Genomic DNA, 21,996 nt, shown 5'->3' with positions numbered 1-21,996 from the left:
CTCCTTTCTTTCCCTGCCTCCCCCTCCCTACCCATTCCCTCAGCAAGTCCTCTCAGCTCTACCCTCAACATGCGAGGGGACCCCATCCACTTCTCTTCGTTTCCGCTGCTTCCACCCTGGTCTCAGCGCCCATATTCTCTCACTTGGATCATTGCAGCAGCCCTTCATTGGTCTCCTTAGTTCCCTTCCCTTTTCTCTGCAGCCTGTTCCCTTTAACAGCAGCCAAATGTATCACTCCCCACCTGCCCCCGCTAAAACGCTCCAGTACTGCTCACACTAAGGAGAAGTCCAGACTGCCCACAGGGCCCTGTGGACCCCACCCTGCCTACCTTTCAGGCCACAGCTTACACCACTTTCCCTGAACCCGCTGTGGTCCAGCCTCATGAGCCTCCCTCCTGCCCTCTGAACCTGCCGACCACGATGCCGCCTCGGGGCCTTCATATTTCCTCTGCCTCTCTTCTCTCTCACATTTTGGCTCTTTTGGTTTTTTTTTTTTTTGGCTGCGCCGTGTGGCTTGTGGGATCTTAGTTCCCCGACCAGGGATTGAACCTGGGCCCTCGGCAGTGAAAGCACAGAGTCCTGACCACCGGACCACCAGGGAATTCGTGGCTTCTTCTTTTTACTTAGAACTTACCTCAAATACTATCCTTTTAGAGGGCCTTTCCAGGCTTTCCCTGCCCACTATTTAAGCTAGTTAGCTCTCCCGCTGCCCCCATGGCCAGCCCTCTCGCACAGGTCGCCCTGTTTTTTTCTCCCCACAGTCCTCCTCTCGTGGTGGTCCTCTGCTGTTGCTTCTGGTTTCTTTAATGTCCAGCTCCCTCACTAGTGAGAGCAAGACCTCACCTGTGTTACTCTCCCAGCCCCAGGCCTGGCAGTGGGCGCTCAGTGAGCATTTGTGACACGCGTGAGTGTTTGATGGGTAGCTGTGCTCTGAGCCAGGGCTTGTGCTGGGCAGGACCATGGAGATGGTGGCTGCCACAGACTGGAGGTCCAGAGTCTGGGGTGTCAGGTTCCTCATTCTAGGACCACTCACTGGCGTTATAAACATCCAAGTACTAACCTCCACTTTTGCCAACTATAAAACAGGTGTGTCATTATTTTATTACTGTCTAGTTCACAGGGATAGTATGAATACAGATGAAACACTAAATGTAAAATACTGCCCTCCAATTACATAAATTTGTGATATTGAAAATGTGTGTAGAGAGATATGTGGGTATAGATGTTTTATGATACTTTTCATCTCTTGCTATTACTGTTTCTTTTTTAGGGGCACCTACTTCAGTGTTAGAATTTCTGTCCGAAAAAGATAAAGAGAGACTCAAAGAAATGAAGCAGGCAACGGACCTTAAAGCAGCTCAACTCAAGGCCAGGAGTCTGGCCCAGAATGCCTCTAGCAGCAGACCCCAGCCCTCCTCTCCAGACGTCGGACACTGCTCTTGGCACGTGGCACTGAGTGGTGGCACAGCCCCCGTAAGAGCCAGCAACTTCAAACCTTTCTCAAAAGATCCAGAAAAGCAAAAACGATATGAAGAGTTTTTAGTAAATGTGAAACAGGGTCAGAAAGGTGGGTGCTAGGCCTGGGCCTCCCACATGTCGCCAGGGGTAGTGTTCTTACTGTTCTGACCCTAGGCCCAGATTCAGAATTGAGGTATCCTGCTCTGGCAGTGTTTTACTTTGCCCTGCTGTGAACGCTGTAAAGATTTCAGGCCCTGGCTCTTGACTTGAGAAAGCAAGAACAATCAGTCTGTGTTTCTCTGTATCTCGGGTCCCAAAGATAGCAGTTTAAGTAGAGAGTGTGCCTTGGCAGTGGCTAATGCTAAATTACAGGCCATTTACTGTTTGCGAGTGCTTGACTTCTGTGTAAGGGTTGCATTTCCTGCCACGAGAACAAGGTCATTTCCCACTCTATCTTAAGGTCCTAACCATCTAGCTCTAAATCATAGTCTAAAATTTAACCTACAAAGAGAGTTGGCTGTTGAACCATTACATGGGGAAAAAGTCACTCTATGATCTATGAAGTAAATATGGCAAGATTGAGGCAAGAGATTGCTCTTTTACGCAGTAGTCCTTGTGAGAGCTTGTCAGCAAATTAGAGGGGTTGGTTTTCAAAAGCAGATCTTTGTGTACTGTGCCTTAACTCGCACTAAGATTCCACACCCCTAGTGTTTACATGTTAAATTAAAAAAAAAAAGTTAGAGAAAGGAGTGTTTTCTGCTCAAACTTAGGAATATAGTTAGGATGAATTTTCACTGTCGGGGACTGGTAATAAGTTCCTTGCTTTGAAAATTTAATCAAGCATTAATCCCCAAATGTTTTTCTCTGCTATATAGTAGACAGAATTCAATAAAAGCATCATTTTGAGGGAGGGAGCAATATTACCTGCCAAGTACCTCCCGCCATGCTCTTAAAAGCCAGGATAATGATTATGTGTTTCCTCTGGTGAAAACTACAGGGATACAGTGGTGCCCACTAGATGTTCTCCTTTAAGTTCCCCATTTTTCCTAGGAGTGAAGCAGTTTCTTGTTCTCTACCCTAGATGCTCTGGAATGTTGTCTTGATCCCAGTATGACAGAGTGGGAGCGACGCCGTGAGCGGGATGAGTTTTCTCAGGCAGCCCTGCTGTATGTGTCTTCCCATTCGACTTTGTCCTCCCGGTTCACTCATGCCAAGATGGAAGACGATTCAGAGCAGGTGGAAGTCCCTCGGGACCAAGAGGTCTGTCGCCATCATTCCCTATGTGATGAATTTTAAAATTAAAACACGGTATAGCTGAAGACGTTAAATCCCTCAGTGAAAAGACCAAAATACACATGGCACTGTAGAATAAGAAATGACTTTATGCTTTTAGCTTCCAGTGTACTTTAGCAGAAATGTAGCATAAGCCGTTCTGAAATTTTGGAAGATTGTTTGCAAACTTGTAAATGGAAAAGCAGACAGGTCAGTTTTGTGGCCACTTGATGAAACAGATGACTGTCTTTCCCCAGAATGACGTCAGTGACAAGCAGTCGGCTGTGAAGATGAAGCTGTTTGGGAAGCTTACCCGAGACACATTTGAGTGGCACCCTGACAAGCTTCTGTGTAAGAGGTTTAATGTCCCTGACCCATATCCAAGGTAAGTTGGATAAACCTGCCCTTACATCAGTACTTATTCCCCTGTATTAAAGCTAACTCTCCACCTACATATTCATTTAAATTTCCTTTTTCTAGATGAACTTACTTGTAAATGCTTGGAGCTGCAGACTTTGCGGATTTAACTTCTATTAATTTGCTACTAAAAAAAAAAAAAAGCAGACATCCAGGTAGCAAAGATAGGAAACTCAGATACACCAAGTTACAGAAACAATGTCTGTCTAATTTGCCACGTTTTTAATCACACACAGAGAGTTTACATTTGAAATGAAACTTACGTTTTCTGATTCTCTATACAAGTTCAGTACCTTCTTATTTGATTATAAACACCACAAGAAAGAATATACAGTTGAATCAGAGACTTTGTCAGAAAATTGAGGTATATTTTTAGCAGTGGAACTTTTCCTTCACGGAAATCCATTGTCAAAGTTAAATTCTAGGGCTTCCCTGGTGGCACAGTGGTTAAGAATATGCCTGCCAATGCAGGGGACATGGGTTCAAGCCCTGGCCTGGGAAGATCCCACATACCGCGGAGCAGCTAAGCCTGTGAGCCGCAACTACTGAGCCCGTGAGCCACAACTACTGAAACCCACGCGGCTACAGCCCGTGCTCCGCAACAAGAGAAGCCACGACAATGAGAAGCCCGCACTCGCCACAACTAGAGAAAGCCTGCGTGCAGCAACAAAGACTCAATGCAGCCAAAAAAAAAAAAAAAAAAAAAAAAGTTAAATTCTAGCTCTTACTATAATAATAAAAAACTCATGGCTCCTAAAGTCAGACATTCCAAATTCTAAAATTGCTTTGAGAAGCAAAAACATCTTAAGGGACCTTTTCAACCAAGTAGAAGAGCTACTGGTGAAAAACATGAGATGGACAGCCTTATAGGAATTGGATTTTATCCTCACAGTTGTTATTAAGATTATTTATATATATGTTTCCTTTTCAACCCCCAGTTCGACTTTAGTTGGCTTACCAAGAGTGAAACGTGACAAATACTCAGTCTTCAACTTTCTGACAGTCCCAGAGACAGCTTCCTCACCTGCAACTCAAGCATCAAGTGAGAAAGTTCCGCAGCACCGAGGTCCCGACAGTGAGTAGGGCTTCCCCAGGTCCATGGTCTCCACCCCTAGTCTGTCGGGAAGACAGAAGTAAAGGGTCGTCTTGTCATAGGGGTACACGTAGTGTGAACTCTCCTTCCATTAAAAGAATCGTTCATATGAATACATTAGCTCGTGCTAAAGTGGTCCAGATACACACTGTTTTGGGTTGGAGCTCTGCTTCAGCATCTGCCACATTCCCAGCACCTTGCACAGTGCCTGGACCATACATAGTAGGCTCGCTGATGTTCTTGAATGAATTAAAGAACCATAATGCAGAGCTTGCCTTTTGCTTGCTAATTCTAATGTTAGGTCTATGTCCTACCTTTCAGAATCAAGAAAACCATCCAGATGGGATACATCTAAACAAGAAAAGAAAGAAGATTCCATTAGTGAATTTTTAAGTTTGGCTAGATCAAAAGTTGGTCCACCTAAACAAGAGTCCAGTCCATTAGTAAACAAAGAGGAAGAGCATACAATGGAATCAGTGTCAAATGAGGTATTTGGGGCTCTCAAGTTCTCTTTGCCAGGCTGTCTGTGGCCTTTGCCTTTCTCTGTTGTGATGCTTTTTGTCATTCGATAGCAGTGGTCAGCGGACTTTTGCTGTGAAAGGCCAGATATTAAATATTTTAGACTTTGTGTGCCATACGGTATCACAACTATTCATCTTTGTTGTTGAGTGTGAAAGAAACCACAGGCAATCTGAAAAAATTGAGTACATCTGTGTTCCAGTACAACTTTATTTACAAAGACAGGCAGTGGGTTGGATTTGGCCCATGGGCAGTAGTTTGCCCACATCTGCTGTACAATTCACCAATTTCGGTCATAGCCTTAATCATTTGAGGAGAGGTTATAAACTTCTCTGCCTAGAATGGCTTTCACTTAGCATCAACCACTGAAACAAAATTCAGTGTATTGTATAGAAAATATGATTTTCCAAGTAACAAGTAATCCCTTTTGTGGAGAGTATAGAGAAATTATCCGTTGGATATTTTAAAAGAATTGCTGCCTAGGGCTTCCCTGGTGGCGCAGTGGTTGAGAGTCTGCCTGCCGACGCAGGGAACGCGGGTTCGTGCCCCGGTCCAGGAGGATCCCACATGCCGCGGAGCGGCTGGGCTCGTGAGCCATGGCCACTGAGCCTGCGTCCGGAGCCTGTGCTCCGCAATGGGAGAGGCCACAACGGTGAGAGGCCTGCATACCGCAAAAAAAAAAAAAAAAAAAAAAATTACTGCCTAAATAGTTGAGTTGAACTTAATAAAAAGTTGGTTTTATTTCTAATAGCCTCATTAAAATTATTTTTTAAATTAACATACATTAAACTTGACTAAAAAAAAACTGCAGTACAGTGAGTTGTTATCCATATGTAGATTCATGGAACCACTACCACAATCAGGAGGCAAAATGATACCATCACCCCAAAAACCTCCCTCATGCTGTCCCTTCATAGTCATACCCTCCCCTCACCCCAAGCCCCAGTCAACCAGTGATCTCTCCTCTGTCTCAATAGTTTTGCTCCTTCCAGAACGTTATATAAATGAAATCAGATGATATACATATGTAGCCTTTTGAAACTGGCTTCTTTCACTCAGTGTCATACGTTTGAGATTCATCAGTACTGTGTGCGTATCAGTAGTTCCTTCCTTTTTATTGTTTAACGATATTTCACTGTATGGGTACACCACAGCTTGGTCCATTCACTCTTTGAGGACATATGGTTGTTTCCAGTTTTTGGCTATCATAAATAAAGCTGCTGTGAATATTCATGTGGAAATTTGTATATGAACATAAGTTTACACTTCCCTAGTGTAAATACCTAACAGTGGGATTACTGGGTAAGAGCTAAATATAGATGTAACTTTATAAGAAACTATCAAACTTGATTCCCAAGTGCTTGCTTCATGTATTTCGAAACTCTCTTGTTAGGTGCATACACATTTAGGATAGTTATGTATTTTTTGATGAATTGACCCATTCATCATTATGTAATAGTACTCTTTATCCCTGATTATTTGCATAGTATGTATTTCTCCATCTTTTCACTTTTAATCTATATGATTATATGATTATATTTAAAGTGGGTTTTTAATAAGCAACATGTCATTGTCATTAGGTGCTTTATTTTTAAATACACTTTGATAATCTGTATGTTTTTATTTTTGTATGTTTTGACCGTTTGTATTTAATGTAACTTGTTGATGTAATTTGGATTTTGGTCTGCAGTTTTGTTTGTTTTCTATTCCCACTCTTTCTTGTTTCTCTCTTTCTCCTTTCCTACCTTCTTTTGTATCACTTCAGTAATTTCTAGTTTTCCATTTGAATTTATCTATTATATATTTTTTCACTCTATTTTTGCAGTGATTGCTCTAGGGATTACAATATACATACTTAACCTTTTCACCATGTATTTAGGATTGATATTTTACCACTTCAAGTGGAATAGACAATCCTTACCGTTCCTTTACTCTCCCTGCTTTACGTTGTGGTCTTATATGTTACAGTATATATATAATGAAAACCTCATCAGACAATATTTAAATTTTTGCTTTCAGTTGTTATACACATTTTAGAGAACTGCTGAGGAGATAATGGTCTATTTGATTTACTTGGATATTTATCATTTCTGTTCCTGAAGTTCCAGGTTTCCCTCTTTTAAAAAAAAATTTTTTAATTCTTTTATTTTTTTGGTTGTGCTGCACAGCATGTGGGATCTTAGTTCCCCAATCAGGGATTGAACCCATGCCTCCTGCAGTGGAAGTGTAGAGTCTTAACCACTGGACCACCAGGGAAATCGCAGGTTTCCTTCTCTTATCATTTCCTTCTGTCTAAGGAACTTCCTGTAGCATTTCTTTTACAGCAGTTCCAACAACTAATTCTCTTAATTTTCTTTCATCTGAGAATATCCTGTATTCCATCTTCACTCCTAAAGGATGTTTTTGCTGGATGTAGAATTCTGGGTCAACAGGTCTTTTCTTTTAGCTCTTTAAAAATGTTGTGCCACTTCCTTCTGGCCTTGTAGTTCCTGATGAGAAACCTACAGTCGTTCGTTCACATTGTTGTTCCTGTCCTTGTAGTGATGTGACTTTTCCTCTGGCTCCTTTCAAGATTTTCACTTTGTCTTTGGTTTTTAGCTGTTTGGTGGTGATATATCTGGGTGTGCATTTCTTTGAGATTATTTTGTTTGGGGTTTTATGAATTTCTTGAATCTTTAAGTTTGTCTTTGACCAAATTTGGGGCATTTTCAGCCATTATTTTATTCAAATATATTTTCTGCACCACACTCTCTTGCCTCTCCTGAGACTCTGATGACATAAATGTAATACTTTTTGAATTCGTCCTATAGGTCTTTGAGCCTCTGTTCTGTTTTTCACTCTCTTTTTTTTCCTTTCTGTTGTTTAAATCAGGTAGTTTCAATTGATCTGTCTTCAAGTTCACTGAGTCTTTCCTCTGTCATCTCCATTCTGCTATTGAGCCCTGAATTTTTTATTTGGGTTACTGTATTTATATCTTTTATTTCTTTGCTGAGACCTTTTTTAAAATCTTTTCTTCATTTGTCTCTATTCTTGGAGCAGGGTCATAATAGCTGCTTTTAAAGTCTATCTCGTAATTCCAACATGTTTGTCGTTTTGGTTCTTGTCATTTGGGGTTGGTGTTTGCTGGTTATCTTCTGCAAGTTGAGATTTTCCTGGTTGTTTGTGTACCAAGTAACTTTGGCTTGTACTCTGGACACTTTGAATATTATGTAATGAGACCCTGGGTCTTGTTTAAATTCGAAGGAGAATGTTGCCTTTTTGTTTTGTTGTTTTATTTTGCTTTAGCAGATAATCGACCTAATTAGGTTCAGGCTATAAGTTCCAACCCATCTGGGTTGAAACGTCCTTCCGTTTTCGAAGCCTTTGTAGTACTCTTCAGATCTTTCCTGTATGTGCTCTTCCTGGTGGTTGGTCTGGAACCTGGCTGGTAGTTAATCCCATAGTTCTGTTATCAGAGGCTTTGATTTGCTCATGGAATCAGATCCATGAGCTCAGAGGTGAGCGAGAAGCTCATAAACCACTATATAGGCTCACCCTCTTGAGCTCCTCCTCTTCGTGATCTTCCTGACATTTTCTTCTTTTTTTTTTTTATAAATTTATTTTATTTATTTATTTTTGACCGCGTTGGGTCTTCGTTGCTGTGTGCGAGCTTTCTCTAGTTGCGGCGAGCAGGGGCCACTCTTCGTTGCGGTGTGTGGGCTTCTCGTTGCGGAGCATGGGCTCCAGGCGCACGGGCTTCAGTAGTTGTGGCTCGCGGGCTCTAGAGCGCAGGCTCAGTAGTTGTGGTACGCGGGCCCAGTTGCTCCACGGCATGTAGGATCTTCCCAGACCAGGGATTGAACCTGAGTCCCCTGCATTGGCAGGCGGATTCTTAACCACTGCGCCACCAGGGAAGACCCATTCCTTACATTTTCTGACTCTGGGCTCCCCCTTCAAGTCCTCCAGTCAGAAAGCTGGGACTTTAGTTTGCCTGCTCAGCCTTGCACTTCCTGTGACTGTTTCTGCCTGGAGTCAAGTGGCAAGAGGGCAGGAAGGGGAAAACAGCAATAGGATTCACTCCAGACCGTTCGGACCACAGCTCCTGTGGTCAGAGGAAAGGGTTCCCCTCCTTCAGAGCCTGGCAGCTGCAGCCACTACCCATGCCACCACGGATTTGGAACCACTCCATTTGGGTTTTAATGGCATAAAACCCTAACCAGGGATTCTGGCTCTGTGATATGGTCATTGGATTAGAAAGCCTTCTAGATTTTCTCAAATCATGTTGAGATAGTATTTAGATAATTTCGGCTGGAATGTCTTGGTTCTTGCTTTTTCACTTATTAGCTTGTGACCTTAGGAGGGTCTCTTCCCCTTTCTGGGTTATTTAATTTCTTTCCCTGAAAGCTTTCTGAGAGCACAAATGTGAATGTGCACACTTCTGGTGGAAGGTGGGGGGTGGTGAGGGAGCTTTGCAGATACAGTCATGTGTGTTTGGTGTGCGTTGTTGTTTAATTTCAGTACAGCTCCTATTATATTCCGAAAAAAATAAAAACAAAAAAGATCAGCTTCTGTAGTTATCTGAGAGTTGAATATCTCATGTACTCATGTACTTTTATTAATGTAGACATTATTAAAGGCCAAGACTGTCTGCAAACACTGTCATTCAGTTACGGTCCATGCATGTGACATTGGTGTCTGTGGTTTGCCATAAAGGTGTATGATCCATGGCTTTTCTAGGGAATTGTGGCCATGATTTCCTGTGTTTTACTGTCAGCCTCTCTCTCCTGACATTTTCTATAATTTTTAAAATTTTGAAACAATCTTAAAAGTTTAAATACAGTACAGATAATTTTGTTTCCTGAACCACTTGGGTATAAGTTGCCAACCAGATGCCCTGTCACACCTGTGTTTCCTTTAAAGAAGGGCATTTTCTTATATAAGCACAGTACATCTATCAAAATCAGGAAGTTAACATTGATACATTACTACTGTCCAATCCTCAGACCCATTCAGGTTCCACTAGTTGTCCTAATAATGTCCTTTATGGCAAAAGAATTCAGCTCAGCATCACTTGTTGCATTTAGCTGTCATGTCTCTTTAGTCTCCTTCAGTCTGGAACAGTTCCTCAGTATTCCCTTGACTTCCATGATCTTGATACTTTTCTTTTAAATTTATTTTTTAAATTTATTTTAAAAATGAAATTTAATTTTTTAAATTTAATTTTTTTTTTTTGGCCAAGCCGTGCGGCATGTGGGATCTTAGTTCCCTGACCAGGGATCGAACCTGTGCCCCCGGCATTGGGAGTGCGGAGTCGTGATCTTGTTACTTTTGAAGATTACAGGCCAGTATTTTGTAGAATACCCCTCAATTTGGGCTCATCAGGCGTTTCCCCAGGATTAGATTCTGGTTCTGCATTTTTGGCAGGAACACCTCAGAAGGGATGCTGCTGTGCTTTCGCTGTGTCCTGCCAAGTAGAACACGATGATGATTTTTCCCGTTACTGATGTTCACTTTGATTATTTGAGTAAGGTGGTGTCTGCCAGACTTCTCCACTGTGAAGTCAGTCTTTTCCCCTTTGTAGTTAAGTACTTTTATTTATTCATTTCTTATTAATTTGTACTTAATACACATTTAAGAGCTTTGAAATATATAAATACCCTGTCCTTCATCAAACTATTTATGTCACTGTGGACCCATGGTTTCCTATTTTATCCAGAGGGATAATTCAGTACTATCATTATTTATTTTAATGCTCCAATTGTGCTAGTTTGGTTAGTTGAAGCCCCTTCAAGTTGGCTTCTGTGTCCAGTTGAAATGTCCCTTTTACCCTCTGAGCATGTCCTCACTTTCTGGGCACAGTAAGATGTTCTGACCTCATCTTTTTATTTCTCAGCCCCAGCTCTAGAATCAGTCCTTACTCCAAGGTGTCTTGGTTATTTTTAGTGGGCAATGGTATGCTTTTCTTCCTTAATTTTTTTCTATGAAAAGGGTTTACTTTAAAATCATAAATTCCACTATCTTGTGTCGGTTTTCCTCACGTGCATATTTGTAACTCTGCTTCAGAAATTGGAGGTGGTGTGGGACTGGGGAGGGACCCCAGGCCGAGAGCAAGGAGAGCTTGGTAGAGTCCAGACCCACCCTGGGCACGTAGCATGCGTGTGTCGGTGACAGAGCCTCTTGTCGCCCCTGACCCACGTTCTTCAGTGGTAAAATGGAAGGACTGAAGTGGGTTCTGATCTAGGCCAGTCCTGGGATCTCTCGTCACTGCTGTTCACACTTAGCACGTTAGATCACCCCACGTCTGTCTGGTGATTAGCTGTTAGGACGTGGGAGCCATGTCTTCTTCATACCTTTGCTCCTTGTTTATAGAATGGAGTGTATACCAAGTCACTGCCTCTTTATTGGCTCACCTGACTCTCCATACCTGGGCTGCTTTTAGGAAGGGTGACGTGTAATTGCAGAGGGGATCTCCAGGACCATTTTGTTGGCTTGTTCTCGGTGCCTTCCCCATTGTGTGGAGGCCCCCAGTTTTCTCTTCAGCACTTTTATACGAGTACACTGTCTTCACGACCTTTCATGTGGGACCTCTGAAGGCTTGGATAGACTTTTGAAAACAGGACAGAGGCACTGTGCTAGTCCCTACTCCTTTTTCTGGGTCCTTTGCAATTCTGATTAATGACCTGTTTCCACGTATAGCTTCAGCTGCTTCTACCAGTCAGCACAATATACAGGTGTTGAATCAGAAGCACCACAAAAATGATGCCATGTGAGTGATCATTGTTTAGTTAGGCAGTGCGTGGGTGTGGAGACCCATGTAAATGAGCACAAACATAAGTATGTGTGCATATGTGTGCATGCGTGCGTGTGTGTGTGTGCACGGGTGCCATGTTCCTGAACACATGTCTCCTTTCACCCTTGCTTCTTCATTTCTGACTATTATGTCACTGTTAATACAGGTAAACAAAGGTGTGGATTCACAGACTGAAGGAGAGGGTAGCCGCCCATCCATGGACTTATTCAAAGCCATCTTTGCCAGCTCCTCAGATGAAAAGTCTTCATCCTCTGAGGATGAGCAGGGCGACAGTGAGGATGATCAGGAGGGTACCAGGGAAGCTGACTTCAAAGGTTCCCAAGAGGCTGACGTGGTGGAAACGTCATCTGTGGCCCAAGGTATGTCACATATTTTAGACTTTGGGATCTAAAAAAGAAAACAATGATGTTTCTAGAGAGGCTGCTTTCTTCATTTAGTGTGTAATTTGGAACCGGGATAATTAGCAATTGATGATTGTTTGATGATGTTTTAATCTTTTGTATTTTTTAAGTTAAAAAAAGTTGTATTTAATTATAGTTAATTTACAATATTATATTAGTTTCAGGTGTACAACATAGTGATTCAAAATTTTTGTAGATTGTACTCCATTTAAAGTTGTTATAAAATATTGGCTATATTCCCTGTGCTGTACGATATATCTTTGTATCTTATATATTTTATACATAATAGTTTGTATCACTTAATCCCCTACCCCTCGTTTACCCCTCCCACCTTCTCTCTCCCCACTGGTAACCACGAGTATGTTTTCTATGTCTGTGAGTCTGTTTCTGTTTAGTTATATTCATTCAGTTGTTTTATTTTTTAGATTCCACATGTAAGTGATAACATACAGTATTTGTCTTTCTTTGTCTGAGTTATTTCACTTAGCATAATACCCTCCCAGGTCCATCCACGTTGTTGCAAATGGCAAAATTTCATTCTTTCTTATGGCTGAGTAGGATTCCATTGTGTATACACACCATATCTTCTTCATCCATTCGTCTGTTGATGGACACTTAGGGAGCTTCCATATCTTGGCTATTATAAATAATGCTGCTGTGAACATTAGGGTGCATGTATCTTTTCAAATTAGAGTTTTTGGGTTTTTTCTGGAAATATACCCAGGAGTGGAATTGCTGGATCATGTGATAGTTCTATTTTTAGTTTTTTGAGGAACCTCTGTACTATTTTCCACAGTGGCTGCACCAATTTACATTCCCACCAACAATGTACAAGGGTTCTCTTTTCTCTACATCCTCACCAACATTTGTTATTTGTGGTCTGTTTGATGGTAGCCATTCTGACAAGTGTGAGGTGATATCAAAACCAGGATGATGGAAAAAAAAACCACAACAAGATTTATACCAGCAGTTGTCTTTTCATTATGTTGATGGTTTCCTTTGCTGTGCAAAAGCTTTTTAGTTTAATCAGGTCTTATTTGGTTTTTGGTTTTTTAAAAATATTTATTTAGTTATATATTTATTTATTTGGTTGCACCGGTTCTTAGTTGCGGCAGGCAGGCTCCTTAGTTGCGGCTCCCTGGCTCCGTAGTTGCAGCATGTGGGCTCCTTAGTTGTGGCATGCGAACTTTTAATTGTGGCATGCATGCGGTATCTAGTTCCCCAACCAGATATCAAACCCGGGCCCCCTGCATTGGGAGTGCAGAGTCTTACCCACTGGACCTCCAGGAAGGTCCCTTATTTATTTATTTTTGCTTCTGTTTCCTTGCCTTGGCAGACAGATCCAAAAAAATATTTCTATGATTTATAATCTTTTGTATCTTTAAATGGGGTGGAGCAGAGTTTTTTTTTTTTCTCTCTCTATCTGGTATAAATCTCTGATATATTTTTAGGATGTAGAGATGTGTTTGATAATATTGATTTTCCTACTTATCCTAGTTGAGGAGAATTAAAAAATAGTAAAATTTTCATTTAAAAAATAGCTTCTTTTTTTTTTTAACCTGGTTGCTGATGAGGTGCCAGGATTAGTGGAAAACATTTGGTGATGACATATACAGGGTTGCTTCCTGTTTTCCTCTCTGTAGGGCAGATTGTATGCTCTGGAACAGCCATTAGATTGGCATTGCCTGGCACATAAGTAGCACTTGGTAGATGGTGTCTGTTCTCTTTACAGTGAGTCTAACACCTGGTTAGTAGCCTGTCTCCTTGTTCTCTTTACCCCAGCCAGGAGTTTGGGCATAGGAAAGGAGGCTGTCTGGTGCTTGCAAGGGTGGGAGACTTTTCAGATGTTTGGGTGGGTGGACAGAATTTCCCATCTCAGTTTTAGATTGTTCTGCCTGCCCCTTTCAGTCTGTGGTGGACTTGGGTTTAATTTTTGAGGGCCTTTAACCAAAAAGTTACATAGAGATATAAAATATTGTTTGTTCTTAGGTGATTGCAAATGTCAGCCTATTTTTTTCTTTGTGAGAAAAAAACAACTTATATTTTTATTACAGAGTCATATATTACTTGAAAAGTTTAAAAATATAGATATATAGGGACTTCCCTGGTGGTCCAGTGGTTAACAATCTGCCTTCTAATGTAGGGGATGCAGGTTCAATTCCTGGTTGGGGAACTAAGATCCCACGTGCCACGTGGCAACTAAGCCTGTACGCTTCAACTAGTGCGCCTGCACGTCACAACTAGAGAACTCAAGTGGTGCAACTACTGAGCCTGTGCGCTCTGGAACCTGTGCCACAACTAGAGAGAAGCCCGCACGCCAAAACAGAAGATCCCACATGCCACAACTTAGACCTGACACAGCCAAAAAAAAAGAAAAGAAATGTAGAAAGCTTAAGTCTCTGGGAATTCCCCCTTCCCAGAGATAACCACCATTAATGCTTTGATGCATATTTTTCCGGACTTTCCCCATCTTTCTCTCTTCTCTCTGAAAACCTAATCATCTCTTTTTAAAAAACGAGATTATTAATGTGAACACGATAATTTGTTTATATTCAGTTTTTCTCCTCTGACGATTTATTTTGAGTGAAATGAAGCCTTCTGAGCTGGGACATAGTCTTACATCCTGTTTTTTAATTAATTAATTTTTGGCTGCATTGGGTCTTCGTTGCTGCACACGGGCTTTCTCTAGTTGCAGCGAGCGGGGGCTACTCTTGGTTGTGGTGTGCGGGCTTCTCATTGCGGTGGCTTCTCTTGTTGCTGAGCACGGATTCTAGGCACACGGGCTTCACTAGTTGTGGTGCGTGGGCTCAGTAGTTGTGGCTCGCAGGCTCTAGAGCACAGGCTCAGTAGTTGTGACACACAGGCTTAGTTGCTCCGTGGCATGTGGGATCTTCCCAGACCAGGACTTGAACCTGTGTCCCCTGCATTGGCAGGCGGATTCTTAACCACTGCACCACCAGCAAAGCCGTACATCCTGTTTATTTATAAGTCTTTATTCTCCTGAGATGGCCCTTCCTTGAGGTTGTGTTTCTACCTTTTATTTTTATTTATTTATTTCAGTTTTTGCGATATTGTATTTAGTCCTCTTGGCTGGCTTAATCACATTGTTGTTTTTGTTTTTTGGCCATGCCACGTGGCATGTGGGATCTTAGTTCCCTGACCAGGGATCGAACCCACACCCCCTACACTGGAAGTGCAGGGTCATAACCACTGGACTGCCAGGGAAGTCCCTATGGTGTTTCAACCTTTTAGGTCTCAGGTGATGTGGAGTGTGTGCCACAAGTACCCTCACCACCCCTGTGGTACAGCCCCTGGGGCACCTGCTTGCAGGTGCCCTTGTGTGACCGACATCCCAACTCAAATGTCCAGGAGGTCAGAGGTTGGGCCTGTGTGTTCACTGCTGTGTCCTCAGCACCTGGCGTGAGCTAGTTACGCGGGGTGCTGACGAAAAGCACATGCTATCTGGTAAAAACAGACATTTATTGAAGACTCAAGCACATTAATATTTGGCATGTATCTAAAATTAATATCCTGGTGTTTTTCAGCTAGTGAGCCAGCGCCCCAGGAGCCCGCACCTTTCTTCCCGATTCAGAAGATACAGATAGATGAAAGAGAAGAGTTCGGCCCGCAGCTGCCTCCCGTCTTCTGCCCCAGTGAGTCGAGAGCTCCTTATGTCATCTTTTTGCATTGGGGCCAGAGTCTCCCCCAAGATAGGACAACTCTAACCACATTGTTCTGTCTGCCAACGTAATCCAGCATGAGGCTGACCAAATATATATGTTTGTTTCTAGTTTATCCGTTCTCAGCCATGTTTGGAAAATCAGTGCTTCCACCTTGTGCCTAAATGATAGGTGTTGCTTTTCAGCCTTAGAGTCCTTTGATATTTTTTTTTAACTTTTTAACAGATAGGGCCCTAAGTATCTCAAACTTTGTCATGTATAGAGATAAAAAAGTAAAAATCTAGGGCACAAAGATGGGATAGGAATTGTAGGGAGAAGGATATTCTGAGACTTCTTTATACTTTGGCTAATGCAGCAAATAAAACTAATGCTTTCAGAAGTAAGTACAGCTCATCCTCCTCCCGCAATATCTGTTAACAACTTCTGTTCAGTGCCAGCTTAAACTGACATCTCATGTTAAAATGTTTAGACTGGTTGGCATCTCGTTGAAAGCTGAGTTAACAAACATCTGATAATAGGGCCCAGATATAGAAATGACATAAAATTCTATTATGTACTTTATAGTTTCCTGTAGTGCCCACATATGCATAGTGGCTTGGTTAATTAACCCAGCCTTCAAAGAGATGAAAGCAGAGAGGAGTCAAATGTGTGAAGTTTTGAAAAATTGTGGTGAATGTATTTCTCATTTGTGTAATTGTTCAGATCTTTAGTTTAAAATAAGTGTCGGCACTTGAAAGCTAAGTTAGTTATGCCCATTTCCCAGATGGTTCTTGATAACCTTGTAATAGTTGATAACGTAATTTGGTCTATGGGCTATTTTCCAAAAACTAGCATCAAAAAAAAAAAAAAAGTTTGGGGAGGTCAACCTGGGAAACATTTGACCAAACTGTAGGACTAGAAAATTGCAGGCATTGGTTAACTGGGTTTGGGAAACAAACCGTACTCCTGAAATACCTCGGAATTTTTCTTTAGGTAGAAAAAAGTTGATTTAATGACTTACACTGTTTCTGCTATAGATAATTTTCTGCTGGTTTGATGACCTGGAAGTTAATGACCTATGAAAACGTTTTGGTCAGAATTTGGAGGTGGAGAAGTGGAGTGCATGCAACTTCTTTAGTCTTTTTTTTTTTTTTTTAAATTTAATTTTATTTATTTTTTTATACAGCAGGTTCTTATTAGGTATCCATTTAATACATATTAGTGTATACATGTCAGTCCCAATCTCCCAATTCAACCCACCACCACCACCACCACCCCTGCCACTTTCCCCCCTTGGTGTCCATATGTTTGTTCTCTACATCTATGTCTCTGTTTCTGCCATGTTTACTCATTTTTAATGATCAAGTACATTATTTTGTTTTGGTGCTAATTTTTTAGTGTTTCTGCTTATAAGACAAACTCACATGAAATGTGCTTTTTTAAAGGGTGGACGGTGTCACAGGGGCGGACAATTATGTGCCAGATTCTGGGCTATGGGATTCATGTGCACGGTCCCATCTAATCCCCTCTGTGTCCCCAAAAGGATAGGGATTCTTATTTTCCCCATTTTTCAGACAGGAAAACAGACTTGGAGAGGTTTAGCGACATGCCAAAGACCACAGACCTGCTGACAGAGCCAGATTCAGACTCTGGTCTATCTCTGAGTTTACCTGAGGATGTTAAATGACAGAAGGCTGGTAGGCATTCTGGTCTGACTTTATCTTCATCTGGCAGATAAGACTGTGGCCAGACACCATTGGATCACTCTGGTCTTAGGTTGAGGTTTCTGGCAGTTTCTAAATATAGATCTACAACGTGATATGCTAATCTGCTTGTTTATCAGTGAGGCAGGGCAGGAGTTCTGCCTTAATGGTAAACATCTGTCTACGTCAGACTCCTAACTCAGTAATTTAGCCTTCTCTTCCCCTATAGTCTCTAAGTAATGTCTTTATTACATTCGTCTTTCAGATGCTCGTCAGAAACTTGAGGCACCTCTCAAAGAGAAACATAAAAAGAACAAAGAAAAACACAAGACCAAGAAAGAGCACAGACGGAAGAAAGAGAAGGTAACTTCTGGGTGTACCAGGATCAGTGTGTGGGGTCAGACGCCCCTGCTTCTGTCGTCTAGACCAGCCTCCAGGGGTGACCCATGAAGCCAGTCAAGATGGAGGCCACAGGTCTCTCTACACCTTGACAGAAATGTTGATAGTCAATGGAAACCCTCGATTTTCAGAAAAACTTTTTTTTCTTTTGCTTTGACCACATCGCACGTCATGCGGGATCTTCCCTGACCAGAGATCGAACCCGTGCCCCCTGCCATGAAGCACGGAGTCTAACCACTGGACCGCCAGGGAAGTCCTGTTTTTCTTTTAGACAGAATATCTTAATTTATTCAGTTCTACTTAAAATTTTTTTTTTTATTCATGAACATTAAAAAGTAGGAAAAAAGGACATTTAAATATCTTGGAGTTGAGAATTCCCTGGCGGTCCAGTGGTTAGGACTCGGGGCTTTCACTGTGGGGGCCAGGTTCGATCCCTGGTCGGGGAACTAAGATCCCGCAAGTTGCTCGGCCAAAAAAATAAATTAAATATCTTAGAGTAATGGTTGAGTATTAAATAACAGAATAGTTAATTACTGTGTTTAATAAAACAATTGTTTTTAATAAAATACTTAGATAATGAATAAAAACATTTGATATTGATTATCATTCAGTATTAAAGGAAGGTATTAGTTTGCACATTTCTCAACTACTTTGTCATCATTACAAATAGAGATTTGGGTCTGTAGCTTGCCATTTGAAGTGATGGACACTTAAAAAACACTGTTGACACTGCTGTCTCAACATCCGTGTCTTCTTTTGAGTTATGGCACAGGCTTTTAATTCAGTTAATGTTAGTTAGTGCTGGGTGCCCACAGTGATCTGGGTAGTAGTAGAATTGATTAGAAACAGTTCCTGTTTTGGCTACCTGAAAAAATGATTCTTGAGCATGGAAGGTAAGAGAAGTTCTCCTGGAGTGAAAGGAAAGAAACTGGTGCCGACAGATTTGAAAACCAAACTCACGTGTTTCTCACCGGCATATGTGCTGTTCTCTGACCTTCTACCAGTTTCTTCTTTGTGCTTTTCCAGGGAGCTTGCCATCCTGATATGTGGTTTGTCACATATGGCTAAAGAAATGGAGCAGGCAGGTTCACGGGCGGGGGGGTGTGGGGATGGGGTCACCTTGGATGAGATGGGGGCTGAGTGTCATGATGGGGTCCTTCCTGTGCCTGCTTGGTTCTGCTGTGTCTGTCGCCAGAAGATCAATTCTGTGAGCATATGCACGGTGGAGAGTGTGCCCAGTTGTGTGTCCTGGTCTGTCCCACACCAGGCTAAAGCTCCCCAAGTGAAGTTTTTTGGTTTTGAATGACTCCAGCAACCAAATGCCTCATTAGCCTGCCACTGCGTGGAATTAGGAAGGGAAACACCCATTTGTTCTCCTTGATTTGTTTATTTATTTATTTCAGAAAAAGAAACACCGGAAGCACAAACACAAAGGCAAGCAAAAGAATAAAAAGTCAGAGAAAAGTAGTAGTTCCGAGAGTACGAACAGCAGTGACAGCCAGAGTGATGAAGAAGGGGCCGCAGACCTGTCACCCCAGGAGCTGCTGAGACGGTAGGCGACGGGAGACAGTAGGCTTTCAGAAACCCTCAGAGGCTCGTTGAAACCTTGCTGTGTTTGCATAGAGGGAAATGTCAGAAATGATAAATTTGTGCTTTAACTCGTTTTTTAAAAAGTTAACTTTTAATTGCATAAGTAATACGTAAATATATTATCATTGTGAAAATTCAGATCTTACAGATAAGGCTTGAAGTGGCCCGTGACCAATTCCCCAAATCTCTCTTCTCTCCACAGTAACCTCTGTCATCTGTTGCTTTGTAACTCTGAAGACTTTTTTGCACAGCCACACACACACACACACACACACACACACACACACGCACACACAGGTACATGTGCATTTTGTTGCACGTTTTTAATATAAATAATATAACTTTATGTAGCATAAATCTAGAGGGAATGAACATTTAGAAGGAATAAATATCACCAAATTGTTTCCACAAGTGGCTCTATCCATATAAATTATGAAAGCACCTTGTTATTACATCAGTTACAAACAGCACAGAGATGTTTGCCAGCCTGATGGGTGAAGAATGGCATGTCATCTTCGTTGCATTTCCTGAATCAGTAATGAGGCTGAGCAGCCTTTCCTGTGTGTCTCAGCCTTTGCCATGGGCTCTTTTGTGAATAATGTGCTCCTGTCCTTTGCACAGTATTCTGTTTTCTGTTAGATTTTTATACTGGTTTTTAGGTACTGTTTTTACTGATTTTTAGGAATTTAAAAATAATTCTGGATAGTAATCCTTTGTGTTTTAGAGTGTTACCTGTTATATGACTTTTAACAATCTTTGTTGAACAGAAACTTTAGTTTTGGGAACACTCAGTTTTACGAATTTTTGTGTTGTTGTTGGTATGTTTTACATTTTGTCTTTTTAAGGCCTTCCCTAATGTAAGGTTTTGTATATATATATATATATATATAGACTATTCTCATGCTTTTGTAGTTTTGTTTTGGTTTAACCTATTTGAATTGTTTTATTTTCCTTTTTTTTTGTGAACAGAGTAGGGTAGGCATCCAACTTACCTTTCTCCAGATAGATGGCCGGTTGTATTAGTGAGAGTGAGTAGGCGAGCTGCGATGAAAAGAAACCCTCTCAGCCCACTGGCACAGCACAGTGGAGCATAAGTTAAATTGAGAAAGTTACTCAGGATCCCAGTTTGTTCCGCTCTAGAATGTGGCCCTCAGAGGAGCCGAGGGGAACGGGTTGGAGGATGGTCTTGGAGGTTGTTATGGTCCTGCCTGGAAGTCGCTGTCTTCCCTTCCCCTCCAGCCCCCGGGCCGGAGCAGCTGGGTGGCCCTGCCCGGCCAGCACGGGACCAGGTAGGGCAAGTCCAGTCGTGGGCCCAGGGTGACGGGGGACACGGCAGGCGCAAGCCCTGGCCACTCGGCCCCACCGGTGCTCTGGGCTGTTAAGGGAGGTGTAGCTTGATCAGATTCTAAATGCCTGTGCCCATGTGGATCGGTTCCTGGATTCTCTGTTCTGGTTTCTTAGCCATTTTTTTTTTTTTGCGGTACGCAGGCCTCTCACTGTTGTGGCCTCTCCCGTTGCGGAGCACAGGCTCCGGACGCGCAGGCCCAGCCGCTCCGCGGCATGTGGGATCTTCCCGGACCAGGGCACGAATCTGTGTCCCCTGCATCGGCAGGCGGACTCTCAACCACTGCACCACCAGGGAAGCCCCCAGTTTTCTATTTTTTCATCCGCCCTCTTTTAATTACTCTGGCCTTATAGTATATTTTGCCGTCTGGAAAGACAAGTGCCGCTGCCTTGTCCTTTTTCATTTATTTCTTTAGAATGGACAGGACCTTCTCATGGTTCAGAAACAATCCGGATATGAGCATTTCAGTTTAATCCAGAGCCCCCTGAAGCGGCTGTGTTGATTCCCGTTTCCCTTTCCTCATGGCACGTGCCAGTGGTGATAGGGACGGGCCAGGCACTGTGAGGCACACCATGGGTGTGGGCTCGTTTAATCCTCACATAAGGCTGTGACTTGTGTCCCCTCCTCTCACAGGCGGGGAAAGCAAGGCCCAGGGAGGCCCACTGACCCTCACCAACACCTGATATTTTCACCCTTGACCGTTTGGGGCCATGTGATGAGTCATTCCTGCGGGGAGGCATTTGCGCTTGCACACGTGGAAGCCCCTCAGTGCCCATCGGGAGGGTGTAGTGGTGTGGGCTGAGCACAGCAGTCGGAAAATGTGGGCAGGTAGCTGTGTGCTGACTTGCGTCTAAAACTTAACCATTTAGAGACCGAAGCTGCAGAACCGCGTATATGCCTGTTGTCACCAGGCCTTTGGATTTTCCCGCATGCACATGTATGTACATCCTTGCATAGAAAAGGGCTGGAGGGGTTCTTACACCCCTGAGAGCACTTATCTCTGGGGGGGGGGACTGGCATAGAGGGAATGCAGCGTCTGAGGTGTGACATGTATTTAAATATTACTCTTGTGGTTGCTAAAGGTATAGTTTCCATAGCCCCTCACCCCTAAGCTTCCTAGGTTCTCCCCAGGGAGCCTGGAGGGGGCCCCCTCCATCTTTTGTGCCTCACTCCACTCTGTGTATTACCTGTCTGCATCTCTCTCCTGCAAGGGGCATTTTGAGGGTCACGACCGCATGGGTCTTACTTGCATCCCCAGCGCCTGGCTGAGGTCTCACTCTTGTCAAGGGCCCCTGCTGCTTTCCTTCAATGACAGCACAGCCTAGTTCTGGATGGAGTTGCAGTCTGCCC

The 21,996-nt window shown here is 42.6% G+C and overlaps 1 protein-coding gene across 1 annotated transcript in view; it reads left to right on the top strand.

The window, feature by feature from the left end:
* The window catches only part of GPATCH1 (G-patch domain containing 1), a 43,692-nt gene that overhangs the window by 20,510 nt on the left and 1,186 nt on the right, over positions 1–21,996 (top strand). Inside the window, exons 11-19 of the mRNA XM_067721397.1 lie at positions 1,271–1,567; positions 2,540–2,718; positions 2,988–3,115; positions 4,086–4,222; positions 4,562–4,728; positions 11,695–11,908; positions 15,496–15,603; positions 17,578–17,675; positions 19,115–19,263. Coding sequence (XP_067577498.1) covers positions 1,271–1,567; positions 2,540–2,718; positions 2,988–3,115; positions 4,086–4,222; positions 4,562–4,728; positions 11,695–11,908; positions 15,496–15,603; positions 17,578–17,675; positions 19,115–19,263 — 1,477 coding nt within the window. The remainder of the gene's footprint in view (positions 1–1,270; positions 1,568–2,539; positions 2,719–2,987; positions 3,116–4,085; positions 4,223–4,561; positions 4,729–11,694; positions 11,909–15,495; positions 15,604–17,577; positions 17,676–19,114; positions 19,264–21,996) is intronic.

Source organism: Pseudorca crassidens, chromosome 20 (genome assembly GCF_039906515.1).
Source record: "Pseudorca crassidens isolate mPseCra1 chromosome 20, mPseCra1.hap1, whole genome shotgun sequence".
Lineage (NCBI taxonomy): Eukaryota > Metazoa > Chordata > Mammalia > Artiodactyla > Delphinidae > Pseudorca > Pseudorca crassidens.
The sequence above is the reverse complement of the archived record's forward strand: the minus strand, read 5'-3'. Positions and strand labels throughout refer to the sequence as shown.